The sequence below is a fragment of the Bombus bifarius genome, unplaced genomic scaffold, assembly GCF_011952205.1.
Source record: "Bombus bifarius isolate JDL3187 unplaced genomic scaffold, Bbif_JDL3187 scf7180000008162, whole genome shotgun sequence".
In the NCBI taxonomy this organism is placed as follows: domain Eukaryota; kingdom Metazoa; phylum Arthropoda; class Insecta; order Hymenoptera; family Apidae; genus Bombus; species Bombus bifarius.
The window spans coordinates 1038110-1063529 of NW_022884484.1; the positions used below are offsets into that span (position 1 = coordinate 1038110).

The 25420-nt window shown below is 32.4% G+C and overlaps 3 protein-coding genes and 2 long non-coding RNA genes across 8 annotated transcripts; 3 read left to right on the forward strand and 2 right to left on the reverse strand.

Moving 5' to 3' along the window:
* Positions 1–422: 422 nt before the first annotated feature.
* On the forward strand, positions 423–1148 carry LOC117208762. The gene is made up of 2 exons (XR_004487769.1): positions 423–634; positions 720–1148. It is a non-coding gene; the product is annotated as an uncharacterized LOC117208762 (long non-coding RNA).
* Positions 1083–8561, reverse strand: LOC117208758 (E3 ubiquitin-protein ligase HECW2). 2 transcript variants are annotated; one of them, XM_033450076.1, is made up of 9 exons: positions 8391–8560; positions 6554–7846; positions 5925–6215; positions 5552–5750; positions 4935–5470; positions 4523–4860; positions 4250–4450; positions 3216–4175; positions 1083–3070 (listed from the first exon to the last, which is right to left on the reverse strand). In XM_033450076.1, exons 2-9 carry the CDS (start codon positions 7802–7804, stop codon positions 2959–2961), a joined length of 3888 nt encoding a protein of 1295 aa, XP_033305967.1. In that variant the 5' UTR covers positions 7805–7846; positions 8391–8560; the 3' UTR covers positions 1083–2958. The 2 variants fall into 2 exon arrangements, with proteins under 2 accessions (XP_033305967.1, XP_033305968.1); XM_033450077.1 differs by lacking the exon at positions 5925–6215 and having other exon boundaries at positions 8391–8561.
* Positions 8562–8809: 248 nt separating this feature from the next.
* Positions 8810–9853, forward strand: LOC117208760 (60S ribosomal protein L32). Its single transcript, XM_033450082.1, has 4 exons — positions 8810–8914; positions 9146–9246; positions 9321–9473; positions 9653–9853. Exons 2-4 carry the CDS (start codon positions 9154–9156, stop codon positions 9809–9811), a joined length of 405 nt encoding a protein of 134 aa, XP_033305973.1. The 5' UTR covers positions 8810–8914; positions 9146–9153; the 3' UTR covers positions 9812–9853.
* Positions 9854–10381: 528 nt separating this feature from the next.
* On the reverse strand, positions 10382–23444 carry LOC117208759 (sodium-independent sulfate anion transporter). Of its 3 annotated transcripts, none has more exons than XM_033450078.1 (11): positions 17337–17374; positions 14905–15083; positions 13739–13992; positions 13116–13317; positions 12762–12982; positions 12270–12441; positions 12015–12182; positions 11746–11907; positions 11448–11588; positions 11220–11365; positions 10382–11044 (listed from the first exon to the last, which is right to left on the reverse strand). In XM_033450078.1, exons 1-11 carry the CDS (start codon positions 17357–17359, stop codon positions 10688–10690), a joined length of 2025 nt encoding a protein of 674 aa, XP_033305969.1. In that variant the 5' UTR covers positions 17360–17374; the 3' UTR covers positions 10382–10687. The 3 variants fall into 3 exon arrangements, with proteins under 3 accessions (XP_033305969.1, XP_033305970.1, XP_033305971.1); XM_033450079.1 differs by having other exon boundaries at positions 14923–15083; positions 17337–17365; XM_033450080.1 differs by lacking the exon at positions 17337–17374 and adding an exon at positions 22946–23444 and having other exon boundaries at positions 10383–11044.
* Positions 16002–17153, forward strand: LOC117208761. Its single transcript, XR_004487768.1, has 2 exons — positions 16002–16135; positions 16200–17153. It is a non-coding gene; the product is annotated as an uncharacterized LOC117208761 (long non-coding RNA).
* Positions 23445–25420: the final 1976 nt, after the last annotated feature.

Consider the following 25420-nt stretch of genomic DNA (forward strand, 5'->3'; position numbering starts at 1 on the left):
CTCGCGCACAAAAATTTTTATCTATCATTAACATATTTGTAATAACTGAAAATATATGTATATCACCTATCTATATTCACGCAATGAATTATGAATTTGTCGTAACAAAAAAATACACAAAAATTTAGTATTATAAAAAATTGTAAAAAGTAAATTAAAAGGTATATATTTTTTTGGAACACTTTATTAGCATACCATCACTAAATTTCAAAATTTCTTTCTCTTTTGATTTTAAGAAAAGAAAATAAATATCATTTTGGTACTGATATACAAGTATATAATCTGAAATATAAAATTTATTGTATGAAAATGTACTAAAAATATATTTAAAAACCTTTGTTCTAATCCGTAATTGATTTTTTTTTTTACACTTTACTACGGTGCTGCCTTTCTTTACCCTCATTATTTTTGTTCTTACATCCTGTCGTGACCTTCATAACCTGACATTTATTGATTCAAACATTTCAAACAGATTTTGCACTATGTTTCTGCATAGACTGCAACATTGTCTTCATAGAATTTTTCTACGGAGACATTTGTCAAATATCTTATATTTTCGCGAAACAAAAAATATTGGTATTTTATAAAATAAAACATCAAATTGATTATAAGTCGACCATGGAAAAATGCATTGGTATTGCCTTGTATGTAACCATTACATAATAATGATCATACGTGTGAAATTATTGAAAACTTTATCGACAAACTTTCTTTGTTAGAACTATGAATCACCAACTCGATTTTGCGTTATTTAAGAAATAAAATTGTCAAGTACCGCAAATTTTTTTTGATTAAAAATATTTCACATTTAATTTGATGGATAATCTTTAACTTCAGATCTCGGAACGTAAAAATGTAATTGTACACACTTTCGGGATATATTTTTAGACAATTGTATGACATGTCACGACTAAATTAGATTTTTTAGAAGATGCTATCCGTTAAGTTTAAAATTTTCACTTCCTCTGAATACCTAATTTTTCGTAAGACTGTAATTATTCTATAAATTAGAAAAGTTTGCTTATTATAATTTTTTTTTTGTATGAAAGTAGATCGGATATTATAAGAAAGGAAGAACAATGTTTAATGTAACATAACAAAAGAGGCACATTTTATTTTCTTTAACAATAAAGTAAAGAATGCTCTCACACAGTCATGGTTCATTGTAAATGTTATGTGTTATCTAATATTACAATGCCTGTAACTTGTACAATATGTACTAAATAGTCTATAATTTGCCATGCTATATGACTAGTTTACAGATAATATAAGGTGCAACTTATCTTCAACAATCACATAATATTAGTATTTCTATTTAATAAATATTGTTTCTATTATTACTACATTAATGTTATTATTGTTATTTATCGACGTTACTTATCGTACTACTAACATCACACAAAATCAAACAATCACTTAAACGAAAGTTTAAGAGTAAATAACATATAAAAATGTTTTTCATATTTTATATCATCATTTTTAATTGTTATTTTTTTGCCGATTTTTATAGATATTTAATACTTCATTTTGAATTCTACTAGATAATAAATAATTTCATTAAATTTATTTTGTAATATAATTTTGGGTCAGGAGAAATATAAATAAAGTTGCGTTGTATTATCTCTTGCACATTGCAGCAACCCGTATATGTTTTGTATATTATACATATTTTCTTTTCTTTTGAGATGAGAAACGATTAAATGATTAACAGATGAAAATTTTTTACATTAATGCCGCAAAAGTGAGATTAAAGTTCAAGAGGTAGACTAAATCTTGAAGTATAGGACCATCTACATGCTCATCAATATTATAACGTTTGTTTAGTATAGTTTTTTCTAAAATTAGTTTTAAAGAATTAAATAGACGAATTACAAACGATGTCCTACATATTAAATAAAATTCTATAAAACGTCTATGTTAATGCTAAATGTGAAATTAATAACTGAATGATGATTGATTATTCTTATTACTTTCATTGACTGTATATTCTTCATATATTATCCATATTTTCATTGTTTATTCATTAACTGCTTTTCTGGACATTTTAAACATTCTTGATTAATACCAAATACTGGAAATTTTTATTTAGTTTGAAGATAAATTATATAAAACACGTTGGAAGAATGTTTATAAAACGCCTTGATTACTTGTGAGAAGATATCACTAAATATGCAATAAAAAGTTTTTGTTTTATAAACATTTTTTTTGCTTCATTGTAGAACTTCATAAATTAATTACGAAAATATTAAATAAATTGACATGGAATGTCTGAAAACATTAGAAAAATAGCTGCAAAATTGAATATTTAAAAATACAGACTAGAAATCAGTATTATATCTACAAACTAGGTAGACAACAGAATAAATTAGCTACATAGCTGCATTATATATTTTTGTGAAATGCGATATTAAATGCTCTTCAATTTTTATAAAAAATTTGTAAGAGTATTTTTACAAAATATAAAGAAAAGAAGCTTTTATAGAAATTATGCTAAATAAGTCGCTTATTTTTGTATCAATTTCAAAATCAGTTTTTTCTATACCACATATATCTACAGTGTTTTCCGAACAATTTCTAGAACTATAGAAGTTTGAACAGAAATAATTGTATATATTCATACCTAAGAATTTTTTCTCAATGTATTAAATCTATAATTTTTATACAAGAAATGTACTACGCGAATCGTTATTTAGTTTAAATATAAATAGATTACAGCAATATGTATACAATATTTAAAATTTTCAAAATATGCGCAACTGTTTTTGTTAGATATTTACATTTTGATACAGTTTTGATTGTAGTAATCTAAAAACCCGATCATGAATTTTTGGATAGTAGAATACATTACCAATCTTACCAATCTAACTTTAAATCTGCAATGATGCTTTATTCAAATAACACGAACCTTGATGTTTTTCTTATATCGTTATGCATTTGCTGTAATCATAGCAAATTCTCTTACTCTATTCCAAAAGTATTTGTTTCTTCTACAGCCAATAAAAGCTTTTCGTATAAAATTTCAGGCGTAGGATACGGTGGAAGATCCAAGCGATTAAAGCATGTATGAGCCCTAAAAAGTTATCTATTTTGAAGAATAGCATTATTGAATAAACAAAATGATACTATTAACAAATTTGAGAAACATTCATACCATAAATATTATAAGAATTCTAATTGTTTTGTTCATTATATTAGTTTTAAGACAACTTTTATACCTGGGTAAACTATTTGGCCTTCCCCATTTTTCAATGCAAAATTTCCGTGGTCCTGTAGATCCACGTAAAGCTGCAAATCCTTCATATGGAATGCTTGATGTACCAGTAACGAATTGTAGCAGTCTCAATCGTTGTTCATTAGTAAATCGACTTATACTGCTCCAAAACCATTCTACTACTGGATGTGCATCGTGATAACCACTTCTGTATTCTGTATGCGTTCTCCAATCGTTAAGATCAATTTCTGCCGCTCCAGCTATTACTAATTCTAATTCTCGTGCATCAAAAACTGATACTAATCGTGGATCTACGACTTCATAAAATCCACGAACTAGAGATTCCGTTTGTTCGGCAATACCGCGTTCAAGTCTCCAACGTACAACTCTTTCAAGGTATTCCTTTTTATTTTTCTCCGTAACTGCAATGTTTCTTCCTCCTGGTTTTAGTTCGCGTTCAGCTACTCGGCCCAGAAGTTCTTCCGTGACCGAAAAAGTTAATTCCAATGGTTCAATACTTATATCTCTTTCTTTAATCCACATTAAACTTTGATGGAATTCTTGATCTAAACTCTCTAAATCACTTAGACTCGCTGGTATTCTCAGAAGAGCTTTATAAAATGGTCTTGTAAAAAAGGCATCAAGCAGATATTGGTGAACTAAAGCTAAACCCAATACTCTGCCTGAAAACCTGAACCAATCATGATAATTATCTACAAAAGCTGACATTGGCGACACTTGTACGGTATAAGTGTCGTTAGCAGAATATTCAAATAAACCGTAATAAGGATTAAAAAGTTCGCGCGACAGATGAAAGAAAAATTCACGGGATGGGCCACCATAATCTACACCTTCTTCCTCATCAAACATAATAACTAACTTGCTTTTTTGCAAGTCTTTTTTTGAAGCAGCCATAATACGAGTGAAAGCATCTTCCAGGAAATGTTCTCTTCTAATATGTAATCTAAATAAAATATATAAAAAGTGTATAATATAATAAATATATTTATACATTTTTTTATATTGGAATATACTTACTTTAATTTTCCTGGACCTTGTCCATATCCTTTACTTTCTAGCTTCCTATAAAATGTTCTAAGTTTAGCTTCAAAATCTCTTCTATATGGAGCTGGAGCTCTAGCAGAAGCTCTTGTTAAGCCAGGCGAAGCATGCGGACTACCTAATGGAGATCTGCCTACGTTTCCAGGTACATATGACATAATTTCTTGTTCAAATAAACTGCAACAATAAATTCAATATTTTAATATTATTTCATCCTTTACCGCCTTCAGAAATTAGATTATTTTGTACCTTAATAATAATGCTAGAGGTACGTCATGTCCCAATCGTTGTAAAGCACTCGTCCCTTCAATTCGTATCGTATTTACTTTCTCTCGAAGCGCAATATTTTGTCCTAATGCTGAATGTCTTTCTTTTAGGATATCCATTATATTTGGTTGGCGCAAAAAGGCAACAACTTTGTCGTTATAAGCTACAGGTATATCGGGTGTAGTTGTAATAGCTGACTGTTGTGGTCTAGGTGGAGGTACAGGTGCTTCATCCAATAATGTTCGTGTGTGAGTCGGTTCAGTAGGTAATCTTGGATCAATGAAAGATGTTGCTTTTCTTGCATGACAAATGAAAAATTTCTAAAAATATTAACAATTGACTATCAGAAAGATTTCTCAAATAACGGAAATAATTTAAATCATGGCATATTTACTTTGCCTGTTCTATCAAGTTTTGATTCATAGCCTCTTGGAAGTTCTTTAGCTGGATCGGAAAAGAAATTTATTAATGCAACCAAATCTCTATTATGTTCGTATCTCGGAAAAACTGCTGTATCTCTTCTGACTTTGCTAATCATGTGTTTCAAACTGGGATTACGATTATACAATTCCACTGCTTCTGCATGACTATGTAATACTGTGAAAAAATCGGGTCTCGTTAAAAATAATACTGGAGGACTCGTATTAATATCGAATGGTTCGTTTTCAATTCTTTCGACTCGTTCATTCGGTCGTTCCATATTCTCGAAATTATTTCCATTTGCATGTTGCGAACTAGACGGCTCGCGATCAATATTGTCGGGTCGAGAAATAGTTCGACGAACGCTCTGATAACGTCTGTCTAATTGCTGCCTCCGAAGATCACAGCCAGTGTTCCGTGTTGTTAAATTGGGCCTTTGCCAAGTTGTCGTTCGATTAATATGATCTATGTAGAACACCCGACCATGACTATCGATTCTTGCTTCCCATGCTGCGATAATAATATATTCAATAAAATTTTCTTGTTTAATTACACTATAACATTATTAAAGTTATGCTAAATTTATCTTACATGGTGGCAAAGGTTCCTCAGATGGTAATGGTACATTAGATGTTTGACACATCGGTAACGGACGCAATGGCTTTGGACGATGTGTAGGTGTTGGTGGACACTCTAATGGATTTGTTAAACCAGATATTGGCCTTTCTAATGGTCTAGGCGGCCTCGGTGAACTTAACAGTGCAATACTTTTTGTGACAGCTCTCCGCGACTAAAATATTAAAGGGATTGATTATAACAATGTAAATACGGGAATCATATAAATATAAAAAATTGTAAAAACTTTATATGAGACATCAATATTCACAAAAAAATATTAAATACAAGCTAAAATTACATTATATGCTTACCAATTAACTGCAGTGCATATATTTCATTAAATTACCTTTGAATTAGAAGCTTCATCAACATCTACAATTTCAAATCCAAAACAATCTTCAGGGTGCAAGGGTGCAGAATATTTTTGAGGATGTCTTTTGGGTAATTCTGGTGGGCCAGTTGGTAAAGCATTACTTCTATGTAAAAGTTTGTGCGTTACCCGTGGTGGTAGTGGTGGAGGATTTGGATACAATGTTTCATATAAACCTTCAGGAAATGAAAAGCCTTCTGTACTTCGCCACAATTGATAATATTCCACGCCTTCTTTTGTTACAATACCATTTGTATCACATGGTCTCTGAAGTAAAATATATTTTATAAATTGTGATTTTAAAACAATTCTACTTTCAACATGTTTTATACTAAAATTTAATTTATAAATTTGAAGGAGTGTAATATTAATCTATTAACAATTTTGAAATGAAAATCAAATTGCATGTGCATATATAAAAGTGTAAAGGAAGTATACATATTTGCATATATCAAATATTGAAACTTGTTTGATTTAAGGAAAAATATGAAACATTTAGTACATAAGTAAGATTAAACATTAAAAATAACAATAGAATGCTGAATTATTTGAGTGTCATAATAATAAATATTTATCAAATTTTAATACAGTTAAAGTAACTGCACCTTTTTGGTCCCATTATGACCTAGAACTGCTTGTTGTGATTCTGTATCAGAATTACTTGCATCACTACTGTTTGAAGAACGAGGTTCTATTTCAATGCCTTGGGCTTCTTTAGTTGATGATGGTTCCAATAGTGCCACAGCATTTTCTTCCAGCTCATGCTGCTGAGCGCTGGCAGTTTCAGATAAATTTTCTAAAATTGGCAGTTTAAATGGTTTTTTTGTAATATCATTACAATGTACTAAATCTGTTAACATGTTTTGTGATTTTGGCACACTTTTAGATGTGTGTGAACTACCAGCTTCATTTAATCTGCTTAAATTTTCACTTATACTCTTATTATTATTTTCTGTTATACTTAATGATTTATGTGTATTAACAATATCATTGCTATGTGTTTCACTTATTGAAGTGCTCAGAAATTGTAACGGTTCATCAGAACTGCATGAAGCTATACCCTGTAATGGTAAGCTACAAGCATCTTTCATAGAATCTCTGTTGTGAGTACTAAATTGAGAACTAAATTGTTGTAAAACATTGTCATCATTATTGTTATGTTTGTCCCCTGTACTCTGTTCATATTGTGATTCTGTGCTACTAGATTGCAAATCTTTGCTAAAAAATTGTTTCTTTCTGATCATGTTTCTAGAAGATAAAGGTAGCTGTTCTACAAAACTGTTTACCTTTCCAGGACTACTATCTATACTTGCCAAGAAACACTTCTTTCTTGTTAAGTTTTTATGAGACAATGATAAATGTTTTTGTCTCGAGTTTTGTGCAATTTCATCATCCAACCTACTTGAAACACTAGCAATATCATTAATTGCACAACCCAATGCTAATGCAGCTGCACCAGCATTCTTGGAAATTACACTTCCTTTATCACATTTTGATTCAGAACATGCACTTAGATCTTCAAGGGTATTCGATACCTGAATATTACTTGTTTTATCAATTACTTCTTCATTAGAAGATGCTTTCTGTTGCTGTAAATCATTTTTATTTGACATACAGTTTACATCTGATGACAAAGAAGGATTCTTATCCTGTTCTATAAAATCACTTCTAACATCAGACTTAATCACTTTTTTGCTACTATTTCTTATGGTATTGGTTTCTACATGATTTACTGTAGCTGAAGATTCTTCACTTGTCACACCGACTGTTAATAACGTAAGAGATTGTTCTTCAGGTTCATTTTCTCCATTATCTTCTTCAGAACCTATATTTTTAACATTAATCTCAGATGGCATTTTTTAAAACATAGTACCAATCAATTATATTTCTTTATATTGCTGTAAATAAAAATGAAATAAAAATGTTAATAAAATAAATAATAATTAAATTATATGAATAATTTTATCATATAATAAAGCCATTAGTGCAATATTGAAGTTGGTATATTGAATAAAATTGGGACTATATATTTGACACAATTCTTTGTGAACAGTACACTAATTTTTATTGTAATAATTTTATTCTAATACTTTTATCAGGCATTCACAGATCATAGCGATATTAAAAAAAAATTTGTTCAGTCCGACACAGATAACAAATATTGAAATATGTACATATTAATGTACATTATAATTGTCGCAAAGCATGTAATGTATCCAGTATTAAAAATTCGGCACTTTTATTATTCAAAATCGTTATGAAAAACTAACTAAAAAAATTTATTACAATTTCCGTTAATCACATATAACGGAACAGTAAATAAGTTATAGTTCATTTTTGTGATACGGTACCTTTAAAGGAGATAATTATTAATACTTCAAATTTTGCACACACTAGTAATGTCAAATCGTATTGAAATATTAACACATTGGTACATTTTACCTGCATATGTTACATCATTTCAAATATCTCAAATGAAAAGCCCCGGTAAAGACATTTTACGTCACATTTACATATTCATTTACTCTCCTTGCTCATTATACGAATTCATCAAAGAACATTTTGACAGAAAGATATAGCAGACTGTATCTGGTAACTTTTCGTAGCGTTACATTCATAGGCTATGCTGTCACATACGTCTGATTTTGATACCCATTTGGAGAATTGAGGAAGATTTGGGGAAGTTGGATTGTTTCTATGAAGCGTTAAGGCGCTTCACTCGCGCTCTGTAAATTGAAAATTAAATAAAATTAAAAACAATTGAATTGTACGAAAATTAAAACAAAAGTTGTAATTATTTTGTTAGATAGTTATCTCTACGATGTAAATTGAAGAGAATATCTGACTAACTTTATAGTTTCTTTTTGTGTGTCACTAAATAAGGTATCACTAGACACAATACTTTATTAAACGACCGTGATCCAAGTTCAACGTAACCTTTTTTGTTTGGCGTGTAGTAAGAGACGGTACGTAATTCTACAGAAATCCGAAAATTTATTGAAAATCATTCGTGTAACATAAAATATACACATATTAGTTTAATATGAATGAATAAAGATTGATTAAATACATCATATTTTTAAAAAATAATTTACCGTCACAATTATACGATTAAAAAATATGTGACAAAATGTGTTGTTATTAATTTATTTCTATAACTGTATATGAATTAATTTACATTGTATTTATGTTCTTAGTGTAAAAAATGGCTATTCGACCGGTATACAGGCCTAAAATTGTGAAGAAGAGGACGAAGAAGTTCATTCGTCATCAGAGTGATCGTTATAGTAAATTGAAGGTTAGTTTTTATATTGTTTATTATTTATCAATGTCAATAACTGATTTAAAAATCTTAACAAAATAATTCTTCAGAGAAACTGGCGTAAACCCAAAGGTATTGACAACAGAGTTCGTAGGCGCTTTAAGGGACAATATTTGATGCCCAACATTGGTTATGGTAGCAACAAGAAAACTCGTCACATGCTACCAACTGGTTTCAGGAAAGTTCTGGTACACAATGTTAAGGTAAAAAGAATTATTTTTCACTCATAAGTCAACAATTATTATAGACAAAAAATTGTACATTCTTATACATCAAAAAATATGTAACTTGTATTTATATTTTGACTTATTTAATAAATTTTTATACTGAACTGATTCTATATAATAATTGTAATAATATTTATTTTTTGGATGGTTTATAGGAATTAGAAGTTTTAATGATGCAAAACAGAAAATTCTGTGCTGAGATCGCTCATGGAGTAAGTAGTAAAAAACGTAAATCCATTGTTGAACGTGCTCAACAACTTTCAATAAGGGTAACTAATGGCAGTGCAAGATTACGTTCTCAAGAAAATGAGTAAAAACACATTCTTACTTGATTTAATAATAAAATATTTAAAGTATGTTTGTTCTTCTTTACATTTCTCTCCTAATATCTACCCATCCATAGTGCTATTACAGATAAATGTAATTAAGACACAATACTTCGAGGCACAGAGATTGAAGGAAATTTCAAAAGAATTGATGTTTCTTTGTATAACTTAAAATGGTACAATATAAGTATATCTATACACTTTTATAAAATAGTTTTAATATGACACATAATGTATGCATTAATGGATCTAATTAATGCTTTTTCTGTTATTATACTTATAATTTATTTTCCTTATACTGTAATCTACTTGTGTTCTTATGTATTACCAAGTTCAGACTTAAAGGATGCGTTCCCGAAAGGATCTCACTATGACATAAATTATTTCCCATTAAATATAAAAATTTGTTTAAAGTTTCAATTTTGTTATAGTAACGTATAATGCACAAAAGTGTCCGTATAAAGTGCATTTATGTCATTTATTTTTTATAAATAACGACAGTGATTAGCGAGCAATTAAAATATAATTTCCTTTTCATATAGTACATCATAAAAATGATTTATTAAAAACATGTTTGTGCTATAATACATATAATATAAATAATTACATTAATCACAATGCATTTTTAAATATAAAATGCGATGATATGCGTTTGACATGTTTCGTTGAACGTTAATGAAAAATATTTGTCTTATACTTTATTTTTGCGTAAAATCTATAATTGTAGATTTTAATTATGATGATACAATCGTGAAAAATGTTTAATAACTTTTCATAGATGAGACTACCATTTATACGATCAATGTAAAATAACATGGTAATCCAGATTGCATTATGTTATTCTATATACGTAAATAATGTGCATTATTTAATTTGCTTGATGTATCCTCTGTCTTTAAGCAGATCATCTAACGCCTCCTGAGTATAATATACAACAAAATCAGTTGATGCGACAGCTTCAAACACGGCATAAACTGAAGGTTTTAGATTGTAGAAGAAGAGTGGTTGGCCCCTCGATGCGAAATCCTTTATTAAAGTTTCAATTACCATAGCTGCAGTAAAATCTGCTCCATAAATATGAGAACAATCGATTACAACTGGGGTTGCAATGTTTCCAGTTCTTTGACTATATTTTGTTACTAAATTTCGAACGTAATCAACAGATGGAAAAATTAAACACCGATCTGGAGTTAGCATGAGATATCGAATGCCATGTCGAGTCTGTAACATAAGATACAGTCAAAATATATTCATCAACCTATGAATAAATAAATAATACTAAAGAAATAATACATAAAATAATAATAAAAATAACAAAAATATATACAATCAATGGTTTAAAGCTACATATATAAAATATTACAATTAAATAAGTTAAAGAGTGAAAGATACGTACAGTAAGTTTTTCCACGGATATTTTTGGTCGTGCCGCGTGGTACAAAATAAATAAAATATTTAATCCAATACCGCATAGAATACCTATCTCTAATTTTAACAACAGACATGCGATAAATGTACCCAGTCCGGGAATTAAATCTGATTCTGTAAAAAATAAAATATTAAAAAACGTTAATTTTTTGAAAGTAAACACTATTTTTCAATTTATATTTTAAATTGTTATTACTTTTAGTTCTCCACATTGGCTTTACAACTTTAACTTCAACCATGAATATTACTGCAGCTATGATAATTGCTGCTAATGTACTTCTTGGAATGTAGCTGAAGTAAGGAGTGAGAAAAAAAAGGGCTAATATTACTAAGGTACCTGAAACAAATGATAATTGTGTGAGACCTATATATATGAAAAAAATTGGTAATTATATAAAAAATTCTAGTAACAAATAATTAATAATTATATTATAATAATTCTAAATTAACAATTAATAATAAATAATTAATAATTCTAGCAATTGCTATTCTACCTGTGTAAATGCCTCCCATTGGTGTTCTTACTCCAGAAGCATTGTTTACCGCGCTTCTACTAAGAGATCCTGTACCAGGAAACGCCTGAACAAAAGAATTACCAATGTTTGATATTCCAATCGCTATTAATTCTTGTGTTGCATCAACTGATTTTCCAGTTGCTGAAATAAATATGAAAACCTTTCCTTTTTGTCGCATATAATAAAACGGTACTATTATTCACGTAAAGAATACATTTATAATGTATAAAAATGATGTATCAACTTACAGAAGGCCTTACAAATGGCAATATCTTCCATTAACGAGATAAGAGGTAAAACGAGGATACCGCTTCCCAAATTTGAAGCCATATCGATAAATGTCACCGTTGTATTGTCATCTTTCGTGTAACTAAATGGTGGTAATCGTACGTTTGGCATACCATCTGGTATATATCCTGTTAAAAAAATTAGTATATTTAATAATAATACAGTCAGTAATATATTTACATAATCAATAATCGATCTCAATTTATTGTTCTTACCAACCAATTTGAAGGGCGAGTCTTCTCTAAAGCTGTATCCCAAAAGACCGGACAATATTACTAGAAGAGCATTTCGTGATGTACCGAATAACCATATGAGTTTATTTAACACGCGATATTTTGTACTTTGCAATTCTTCTTCTTTGGGACCGACATTGTACGATGCAAAAAGCTATAAAAAAGAAATCGGAAAAATATCTGTTAAGAGAGTTAGATATTTTACATGCTATGTACAGTATTTAATGCATATAATAAATAATACAGCATTTAAAATGTCATCATATATAAGTAGCGCAATTATTAGTTCTTTCCTAAAAATATAAAAAATTTGGAAATATGTGTGTGCATGTATTTTTGGTATATCTGACACTAGGAATGCAGGAAATTTTGAGAATAAAGAAATATATTATTTTTTAAATTATTCGTTCCTACATTATCAAAGCGTTAATAATTCTTTGATACGATCGCATATGTATAATAATGTATACGTACTCTGAGAAATAAAAGGAGCACAATGCAAGTCACTCCAAGAACAGCGTCCCAAGCTGAAGTTTCGTGTATATGTTCAGCAAGGTTTCTCCACATTTCAATGAACTGCGAACCTCTCGCAGGAATGCCGAGTACATCTTTTATTTGCGAAGTAATGATTATCAAAGCTACCGCTGATGTGAAACCAGAGCTAACAGGCCCAGACACAAAGTCAATTAGAAATCCTGGAACACATATTATTGAACCAACTTATACGTATATTTACGAAAGGGAATAGTTATATATTCAGAACTTTCTTTTATTTCGAATATCATTATCGTAAATGGTAAGCGGACAGTATATGTTGTAGATATTTACCAAGGCCAAATATACCCATTATCAGTTCTATCAGCCCGGCCAAAAAGCAGAGGAGTATCGCATGTTGCAATGGTGCATCGAGATGTGAAACTGTTTGGTACGTGAGCAGAGATATGATGGCACTAGGTCCCATTGGTGTGTCTTTACAAGATCCGAATATAACATAAATAAAACAGCCTAGAAAGCTACCATACAGTCCATACTGTAAAACACAATTTCTTTCATTAACCGTCTTATTTTTATCTCGTTTGATAATTTGCACACGCGAACAGGACATCTCACGAACTAAGATAGAAATCAACGGAGAGCAAGTAGAAGTGGTGCAAACGACAAAATTTTCTAATTTGAGAAAATTGATAATTGATAATAAAAAATTGAAAAGATAGGCAACTGTAAACCCTACCACAGGATTTGTATGCTTTTAAAATATATTACTATAGGTACACAGGTACATACTCATGAAAGTTTGGAAATTCGTAATGAATTAATTAATATAATAAATAAAGAAAAATTATCTCGTAAATACGATTTTATATTATTCTCTGTACTTATCCGATGCTTTGGAAAATTATGCGTTTGTACCACTTTTTCACTGAACTTTGTAATTATCGAGGAGTACTAACTTGAGCTGGTAAACCTGCTACGTTAGCATATGCTAACGATTGTGGAATGACAGTAAGACCCACGGTAACGCCGGCAACAAGATCACCAAGTCCGTCGTGACAACTATACCTTGGTAACCAATTTAAAATTGGAACCCTTTTATAAATGGTTTTCTTCGTACAAGCCGATTTACAACGTCGCTTCAACTGATATAACGTGGAATGTACAAAACTATCCTTCTGCTCCAATCTATAGTCGTCAGACTCTTCTACCACTATACGAAACAAAGATGGAATAATATCATTGACTATTTGGTTGTTCAACTAAGAAATAATAAGAATAATTCAGGCGCCGATTGTAAACAAGTAAATCAATTGTTGATCTATGATCATTTAAAGACAGAACGAACGATCAATCGTTCTAATTTTAGGTTATAGAGATCGTTTAACATCGTATTGTTAAAGTAATAATTTGAGCGTGCTGTACATACGTATATGAAAATGCGATCGTACAATTTGTTTTCGTATACTTATTAGGCGATAGTTTGATTCAGTCTAGTTTCACCCTTGTACTTTATTTTATAAGTTGTTGTTATACATCTGTTGTTAAATTACTATCAATCCGCTAACTCGTATGTATTTTTAGTTACATGTAATTAGATCGCGTATATCTAATCGTAAGTGGAAAAATTCGTGTCTGATCTTATTTTATATACAGTGAATATTTTACATTGAATATTTTGTATATTTCTGCGTATTAGGTGTATTTCGTGCATTCCTAAGCCTTTAAATTCCCCAGAAATACATAAATATCCGTAGTCTAGATATAACAAAGCAACAAAAAAATATGAAGTTAAGGTTATCTTAATTTACGATATAATCAATATAATACGTAACTACTGTGCACGATTCTCTGTCATCTTTTCGATTCTATTTTCGTAAAGTAATTTCTACGAATCACCCATTTTTCATCGTTTTTAAGAAACGCGTCTAACTATGCGAATTGATATAATGTATCTGCTATAACAAATTATTCGTATACTTTGCGAATTGCATTATCAACGATTCATTGGAAATGATAAAAGGAAATGAAGGATTTCACTTACTCGGTGGTTTTATATACAAGTGATCACATTAATAACGTCAGATGTAAATTAATTAGTCATTTTAGTGTTACATGTGCTTACAGATAAAATCCGAAGAACCTTGTGTTTCTTGGTGACTTTCGTACGAATTATGTAGAATTTCAGAACTGTTCGAATGATCGAGATTCAAACTATTCCTAGAGCCGGTCAAACCATGATTCACGTACACTCCGGTTCTACTGTCTTCATTCGCATCTGCCGTATCGTTTGGATTGTTCATCCTGAAAATCCAATATTTCACGTGGATTAGTATAATTATATCAAACATTTTTCTTCTTTCTTCCACGAACATCATCCTCTCCTCAATCAGTTTCTACACGAAGTTTACGTGAAAATCGATAAAACTTGATAGCTTGGAATTTTACCATTTCGCTACGATAATGATTTGCTAGTGAAATCAAAAGAAGCGTAGTGATATGCAAGTAAAATAAAGAAAAAAGAAAGCTTTCTAAAATTGAACGCTTTACATAATAAATTACAACGTAACACGTTACACTTGAAAATGTAACTGTTTCGGATAATTATAGCGTGCATGTTTTAAAAAAATAATTACCCGACATTTAAGACTCATTCGTCCTCAATAAGCTGATCATAATATTGACATGTTTCTATAGAACTAAATTAGGTACATACGTATATCTAATCTACACCGTGGATGTTATTGATGCATAAACACAACTAAAGAAACGTAAACTAAAGAAACCTAAATAGAAATAATTTTCGAAATTTGTTTCACCCGCTGAATACTGTAAGCGCTGTAACAAGTATTAGGTTGTCCGGAAGGTGTCTTTCTTTCGCAAACGTGTTTTTAACAACAGTGCACCTTCGTACAAACGTGAAACCAAGTCTGTGAAATGTCGCGGTGTTTATTTCAACAGAACAAAATGGATCGTACATAATTCGACAAAATAATACAAAACAAAAAACGTTGTGCGTCTATTATTTCCTCATAAAACGAAAGAAACTTTTCGGATAACCTAATACTCGAGATGTTTCTTACGTTACGCTCATTGTGTACATTTTTACACTTACGTATATATAAATTTCCTATAAATACATAAAAATCTTAATTATAGAATAGAATGGAATGTCATGCTCGTCTCGTTATAGGGCCATAAAGGTTTCATGTCTTTGGTTAACTTTTGCCCGGCTGGACTAAGTATATTTAGTGCTATATCATGTACGCTAGCATGATGTTAAATTGGGACAGTATATTTAACAGTCATTGGTGATATTCGTTCAATTAGACTGAGACTAAGTGATTCGAACTAAAGTTAGTATACGTGCTTTTCTGCGCGATTCTCACTTGTCACGAGTTTTTATTGGCCTTTATTTAGTTCAACGTAACGAATCGGACCACATAACTCGAAAGAACGATAGAATGTAAACAAGTAAGATGAAGCAGCGTATTAACAGATATTATTGACGGCGAAAACAAATTACACATTGTACCACAACGAACAAGAAAACGTCAGATCGATTTAAGATGACCAACGATGCGACGAAAAGAAACACGCGACTTGCGTCTGAAAACCTTCTCCGGGCGTATTTCTTTAATTAGAAACATTACGAAAGTCGAGCCGTATGAATGCGTTGTTTAGTTAACGATAAATTACGTTCGTCAGGTGGATAATGATTTATGACAGCATGCCATAGTGTTTGTTTACTTTCAGCTTCTTGTTTGATCGTGACGAATATTTGGCTACGATAAACATTTGCTTAACAATTATATAATGTGCATAATATTATGGTATTCCACGAGTATCAGAATAAATATAAATAAACGAATATAATACAACTGCGATCGCCATTGTAATCTTATATCTCGTGTTTTATCGAATGTTTTAGCCAGTAATATTTCGTGACATTCTACATCTTTTTTTTTGCAAGCAATTTCTATTTGAAATCGAGAATGAATAATAATCTCTTAAATATCGTATAAAAGTGAGAATACAAAATTGTAGATGCGAATCTCGTTGTATTTTCTCGCTTACATAACACGATATTTGTCAAATGTTGCAGTGTAAAAATACGAAAAGTACTCTATCGCTTCGAACTATTTCGAACTATTTGGACTGTGGATACTCATACATTTGTAAATATGTAATATAAAGATACGAGAATACATACATACATTCTATATATATAACGTATAAAGACATATGTGAAAAAGAATTTGAATATGTAGATGAAATCTTTATTCCATGTTTTTAGTTGAATGTAACCATGAAAATATGAATTTGCATAAGCGTATCCGTAGGCTGTTAATTAAATACAAAAATGTTAATCGATATACACCTCGAACTTGCTGATATGTATATGTACAACCTATAAATACTCATAAGACATGTTTTATTTGTTTTTTTATTTATTTTAGAAATGACAGAGTCAATATAAATCTTCGCACTATTAACTGGCGTAAATTACCAATAAATATTGATCATCGAATTTAAAATAATTCAGAAGATACTTACGCCAATAATACCATTTCATTCATAACTTCTTTGACAAAGGATATTTAAATATTTGTCTCGATTACCGCGCGATTACCACGCAATGTGGTAAATTCGATCAGGCAAAGATCTTCCGAGGAAAATTACCTCTTTCCGCTCCGTATTATCAAATCTAACGGTTAAACTGCGTAAATGCCCATTGATCTCTTATCCTTGCATCTAATATTACTGGTATCTAATATCGAGCGTTTACCACAACCACGGAACGTGCCACCTGGCTTCCCTTTCCAGAATATGTTGTTCAATGAGCATCACATGACGATGACTGAATTGCAGATTTTTATGCACTTATGCAAATTAAAGATGCAGGAACGCACAGGATGTATATAGCGTAGATAAATAGAAAAAACTATTCAAAGTACGTAACTCGTAAACAAATCCATGGTCTATTACCTTAAACGTGCTGGTAAAAATCAGACGGAATATCGACGCTAAAACTACCAGAATGATCGAAATAACCAATTGGAAAGTTCTCATAAAAACGTAATAGATTCACAACGTGATGGATTTTTCGGAATTTAAATGATTTCTTACAAAATATAGACAAATCATCTGTAAAAGTCTTCGCTCAGCCTATAAATTGTCCTAATCATTATGATTTAAATAATCTCTTATAAAATACGTACAATCATCATTCGCGAAAGCCTTCGTACACCCTGTTGAGTTTAACTCGTTTTTTAAACAAATGTTACACCTTAGCTCCGAGAAGATCCGATCGAAATATCGGAATATCCTCTATCCTGCGTATCTGCGTTTAAATCAAATTGAAATATCAAAGTATCTGGTATGCATCTAATTTCCATTCTGTGGCCAAGGATTCAACCAACCAAGAGTCAAACGAGTCGATTCCACGAATGGCTCTTTTTAAAAACAGTCGATTAAAATGTGCCGGAGTAGCGGAAGAAGAAAAATCGACGTAAGTTTAGCCGGCGATAAAAGTCGTAAAATTGCCAACGAGTTTTGCAATTTGCAACGCTGGCCCGTTAATTCGCCCCGGTTGCATCTTGGAATCTTTGGTTGGCCGAGATATCGCGCTTTTATTTCCAATCAGCCAGGTAAAGTGCGGCCTGGCGGGCAATGAAGAAGGATACGAGGTGATAGGAAAAAAAGGCATTACTACGAGAGAACGCGTATCACATGATTCGCTCATGCAACCGGTCATTCTCTGCTATCATGTGCTTCTGAATCAACTCTGTCACGCGGTTTCTCCCCCCGATTCGCTGGCTCCCAACGCGGCTTGATATATGGTATGAACCGCGTGCCTGCAAATTAATTCAACTCGAACATTGTTTTTCATGCAAATCACGAATACCACCGGATCGAGGCTCACCGTCTCGTTTCAATCTCCGCCCGCAAATTATACGACGTATGTTAACCGGCCAGCCTCAGCTGCGAACTGTTACCGTTGCCTTGAAAGTGCAAAATATCCGTGCGCACACACTTCGACGTTGATTTATGAAAAAACTATGCGATACGAATCTATCAAAGTGGCATTCGATCTTGAGGTACGCAGATAAATTTGCTTTCTCGGCAATTAACTCGTTACGATCAACGAGACCGAACGTGTTACTCATTATTATCGGAAAACGCGAATAAGGTAACTTCGTTACAAATTATACAATTCGAATTCTCTCGTCCTTGTCTTACATAGGTATAACTTTGTCAAGGTGTGCATGCGAAATGTAAATACCTATAGAAATTCGTTAAATAAATCGGTAAGTCAAAGGAGGCAGGTTCATCGAGTACGAGAGCGCGTAAGATGAAAACAGCGATGAAATTCGCATAGAGAAAATTCTTATTCATCGACTTGCGCTTCATATAAATATTTTTAAATAATATAATCGAACGATCGAAACGTTAAGTGTCGAGTTTCCTTTTACGATATCGTTACTCCATCGTATTATTTTCTACTCTAGATCCTACGTGTTTTCCTCTTTTATTTGCTCGCAGGCGAACACACGAAACCGTGTAACAAACACACGGTAATAAAATCATCTTAGTCCCGATCCACGTAGATCCGCTTGGTTCTCTAAGGAAAAACCGTAAAGTCTACAACAATGATCTAGATCTAAAGCTAAAACAAACATCTATAATGTCGTGAAATCTACCTGCAATAACTAGTCTAGAAAAATTTCCTTCGCATCTCCATTTCCCGCTGTTTGCCGCGCTTTGCCATGGCAGAACTCACGGACTAATTTCCGCATGTAAATTATCCTCGCGATGGAACAAAGCGTCGCTATGCGAACCCACCGTTTGCCATCGTGAAAAGAAACCGAACGTCTTAATTGTAAACGACCCTGTCAAGGAAAATATCATTATCGATGATCGACGTGCGTACAACAATAATAAGAACGTGTAACCGGCGGCTCTTCTTTCTTCTGCAGATGAGCCGCTATTTCAACGCGTCCTTTGATACAGACATCCAACAGCCAGTACAATAGGAGTTAATGTGCGCTACTCAGCGGCACGTGCACCTCGACATCTTACTTAAACGCTTGGTTGCAACCGATTAAAACCAGCTCTAAATACCGCGGCTAAGAAATTTGAGAAATGTTTGCTTCCTGTGTTTATGCGATTTCCGCTCCTCGACTCGCAAAGGAACCCTCTTTTTCTTTTTCTCTCTTTCATTCTTTTCCCTTTTTTTTTTTTTCTTTCGTTTCTAATACCTTCGTACGTACGTACGTACATGCCGCTCGCTTCGTTAATTCATTAGCCGGTGAAAATTTCAACGACGTTAAATTTTGATGTTCCTGCAAATTTATGGAAATTCGTATGTTTATGAAGAGAACTGGCAGATAGAATTTAAACGAAAAGTCGTTTCGCCAGGTATTACGACGATCGTCATACCTGGAATATTTTATGTACTCTTGCGTGTCACGCGTCCTCTGTATTTTAGCATCTTTCAGTTTTTCATAGACGGATAACAATGATAAATTGTATGATAAACGCGAGACGATCGTATGAAATAATGACAACGATAAAAATGATATTAAGATTGCTATCTTGTCTTTTCTTTTCTTTTTTTTTTTCGAATCTTTGTAATATTTTTTATTTCTGCTATGATTTATTTTAGCGAACAAGATTTCATTAACTTTATTAACATTCTATTAACTTGTCGTTCTTGGTAGAAGACTGATAGTTACCGATTAATATGTAAATATTTATCGAGAAAAGAATGTGATATACAGGGTGGTTGGTAACTGGTGGTACAAGCGAAAAGGGGGTGATTCTACGCGAAAAAAGAAGTCGAAAATATAGAATAAACATTTTTCGTTCGAGGCTTTGTTTTCGAGAAAATCGACTTTGAATTTCCGCTCGGTACGCGTGCGGTACGTTATAACGGATCTCACTGTAGATCGTTGTCTCGATGGAAAAATTAAAAAAAAAAAATTAAAAAAAATTTTATTCTATATTTTCTACTTCTTTTTTCGCGTAGAATCACCCCCTTTTCGCTTGTACCGCCAGTTACCAACCACCCTGTATATCTGTTGAAATAAAGAAGAACCGATAATTCGAATGTTAAGAAACGAAAGGAAAACATTGTATTTAGATTCAATTATGCGTTAGCTGTAACGGTAGGATAAGATCAACGGTTCGATCGGTATCCATCGATATAGTATTAAATGGTATTAATTGCGTTCACGTGACGGTTATTGTTAATACAAGCTGATAATTTACGATTTAAGAGCAATAAGAAACTGCATCGCGATAGCGAGACTATTGCGGAGACGCGATAGATCGTGAGGTCAGATACACTCGTGACTTTCGACAACGAATCTCAATCAATGGCCGTGCCGTTGAATTTTGAATTTGATTTATGTACAATTTTTAATAGCAACGTTTATATTGAAAATTTTCAAGATTTATTTACAACTGTATAGTTCGATAAAGCTCACGCTAAAAAAAAAAGAAAAAAAAAGCTAAAAAAGAAAGAAAGGCAAAGACGTTAAAAATATAAGATTCGTACGTAACTATAGATTGGTTGTTAAAATTAATTTCAATATTCCAAATATGTACGCTCGCATCTATTTATTGGGTTGGCAACATTTTTATTACCACCTAATGACAAAATCCGCAATCACTTAGTTGCCAACCCAATACATAGATGCGAGCGACCGATTAAATGAAATTTAAATATGAAGCGGATAGGAAAGTATATATTTGGAATATTGAAATTAATTTTAACAACCAATTTATAGTTACGCGCGAATTTGTCACTAGATGGTAATGACGAAATCCGCAATCACTTAGTTGCCAACCCAATAGATTTATAATCAGACTGAACTTTTGAGTATGTAATTGTCTTTTATTTTTTGCTTGGAAACCAATTTGATTTGTGGAATTAAATTAGATATAGAAGTATAGAAGTAAGATCAGCTAATATTTTGTCTATTTAAATAATAATATTTCTCGAGTTTTGGCGATTTTAATTAGATTCCGGCGAATGTACAAATGTTCGACGTAAATCTAATTTATCGTTAAATGTTTCACGAAGTAATTTCGATGAAAATTTTCAAGAGTTCCTCGCGTTTAGCGGGTAAACGTATATGTTGGTGAGGTTTCGACATTATTTACATGGCACGAAGAGGACCGACACGAATTAAACTCGTTGCTACGAGAGCAAGATCTAATAAAGATAATTAATTGAACCGATCGCGATACGGTAACGTTCAATATTTACCTTTTTACACGTAACCAACATACTTCGGCATTTCAACATTACAGAACACTGGAATTGAAGAATTTCGTTCTATCTAATCTAACTGTGTCTGATCTTTTTCTCCTTTGTTTACTGTTGTCCCTTAATTGTATTTGATTTAATATCGATGTTGCTACATCTGCCTACTTTAACTTACCTCTACTCTTGTTTATTTTTAATTATAGAAATTGTTTGTTATTTCTTGGCGAAACGTTCGAACAAAGTCACGCTCCGTTTTACTACAAACAAATCGAATACAAAAATGTTTGTTTCATTCTCTTGTCGTGACTTTAGCTTGTGCGCTAGTTTACCAACGATATCTCGTCAGCGATTTAACAAATACTTTCGATTCATCAACTTTCAAGAAAAGAAGACCTGTAGCATAACACCAGATCGTCTTTCGTAACGAAAAGTGTTCTTACATCTCCGAATTATTTAACATCGAAGCTGCGCGGAAAGCAATTGAAATTTCCTGTCATTGAAACACGTGCCCGGTACGCTATAGTAACCGCAACAGATAAGAACCAGTTTTTTTTATTATCCCAAGTAGATTTATATGTCTGTACATAAGAAAGCGTGATATTTCGATATTTAATAAGCCAACGTGATTTATTCGTTCTATGCAAAGAAAAAAAAAAGAAAAAGAAAAAATAGAAAGAACACTCACCGACAAGTGTATCTAAACAAATGAAACGCGTCACAATAGATGCCGATACAAACGATCAACATTTCGCAAAATCTGTCATTTACGACAAGAGGTTACTTCATAGCGACGATACGATTCTGTTTTGTCGTTTCCCACTGAAACCGAATCGAATCATCCACCGATTTGAAAGATACAAAAAACAACGTGAAGCTCGATATAACTCACTTAAAGAGCTACGGGTTGTAGGCGACGAGATCGGTTGTTCGGTTGTCACTACGTCTCGGAACGTGGTTCGGGGGAATCGAAGGTGGATTTCTTGGCCTCGTGGCCGACCAGTTAGGCGATCTAAAGATCGAGAGAGTTACTTGTTCTTACATCCACGACACATTCTACTCGCAAACAAGCGGAAAACGCGAGAACCAGAGGCAACAACGGCTGTGCAAACGGATAATCATATGTACGCGAGTCGTTTGGCGGAACGCGCGCTCACTTTCAGCTCGATTCCCGTTTTCCTCGCTGAAAATCTTCTCGACGCGGTGCCGTGACACTTGTTGGGGACAGTCGGACGAAGGTCGAATACCGTGAGCGCGGTGCACGAGCGAAAAAATATACGCGAAACGGAATCCGATTTCGAGAGGCCGGCGACAAAACTGAATCCACGGCAATACGCGACCGGCCATTTAAATGCGTCGTGCTTCTTCGACAGTTTCTGCCGTAACTTCTTCTCCCCTTCTCCTTAGCCCGTCTTTAAAGCAATAACGTCACTGGAGAACAATCCAATGGGGGCATAAAACCTCTCGGGGCCTCTGTTTCACACTGAATTTCTCCGAATTTTTTAGGAAATTTTGAGAACACTTTGCCGCTAGACTGTCGATTCATACGCGTTTCTACGAACATTCAAAGATGCAAAGAACACGCATAATACATAGGAAACAGATGAAATATCGCCGGTAGAGCGTCATCGATACGCGTATTTAACGAATACGAATGTGTTCGTAAAAGGATGGATTTGGAAGAATATCCGCAACTATAATAGCCGATAGCGTTCGGTTCTCGTTTACGAATCCGGGGTTAGGTTCGACGTGAAGTTTCCACGAGAGAAATGTCGCTTGTATAGAAACGATTCCGTTTGTGTCTACGCCGATTCGACGACAGGTGACTTTTAGTTGGGGTACGCGGTAGAGAGAATAAACATAGACTGATTAGATTATAAATTATGGACGTATATAATAACAAACGTGGAATTATCGGTACGTAGATCGATGAAAAATGTGGAAATGATCCCTTGTAAGTATAATCGGCAAACAAGAACAAAGATCGAAGAGGAAAAGTATTGGTTTTTCATTCAAAAGTTCTAACTTCTGCTTAGCATTAATATTTATAAATTATACCGAACAGTGAATTTTTATGTATTTACGATAAATTCGAAGATACAAAAATTTACAGAATATGTGTAACATGGAGAAATATATAAAATATTCAACGTGTAATAATATCTGTAATGTTTGATATTTAATAAAATAATTTTCTATCTAGGTTCCGTCTTCTCAATCATATTCGTAAAAATATGAATTTACGTAAATATCAGAATTAGCTCGAATAATCCAGATTTTCCTCTGTTCGAATAACATTCATAATTCGTCTTAAAAATCTTTCAGTAAATTATTTCTTCTTTTACCTTTCTTCCATTATCTAAAGTAACAAAATCTTTTGATCGATATTAATTTCGAAATGTGTCATATTGCTTTATCTTTCTTGGAGAATAATCCTCCAGAAAGCGCCAGACAATACGTGTTTTATCTTTTATTATTCCGGCCGTAGGTTCGAGGGTAGACCGTGTATCGTGAGTAATCACGTGCGAAGACTTTTATGAAAGAGGATTATTTTTCTGTTCTATTCTTTATGGCGTTATTAGCAGTTTCTAAACAATCGGTTACTCAACGCGAGGAATGTTATCTAGAAAAAATATTTTGAAAATTTGAGGTCGATAACGCAACACGTCTTCTTCGTCAATTTTCAACTATCTTCTTCAATGATCTCCAAGTATGTAGAATTTCTTTGCATAAAAATTACGATAGATGAATGTGGTATAGACAAAGGTATGTTTCGTGTTGATTCAAGGCTTACGCAGTTTCGAAAAATCATTCTACATGACGCGCCTCGTTTCTCGTCATTCTTTAGATTTACGATGTAGCTACCCACCGATAATTACGTTTGTCCATGGAATATTATAAAAATATAATTTATTTCTCGTGTGAAAAATCATTAAGAAACGGATTGCTTTTCAATGAATAATCATTTTTAAAAAAGGATTTATTTAAAGGTTATTTCATTTCTCAAGTCGAAGATCAAAATTTTTAATAAGCGTAGAAAATGTACGACGGATGTTGCAGAATAATTTATTAAGTGTCTCAGAAAATGTATATTTTTTTCTATTATTTGCTAGATGTTCGTAAAATGATTTGCTTAATTAAGAAAACACGAATATACACACGTGATAAAAGCGTTACATAATAACTGTCACTTTCGAAGACGCAAATATGCGTTATTATCATTATTTTATAACACTGATAAATCCACTTAAGTAAGCGCCTGACATAGAGGTCTGAAACCGGCAAGGTTACGTGTCCTACAAATCCACAATCCTATTTACATATTTACATAAAATTTGAAGAAAGATGGAAAGAGCTTGAAGCTGCT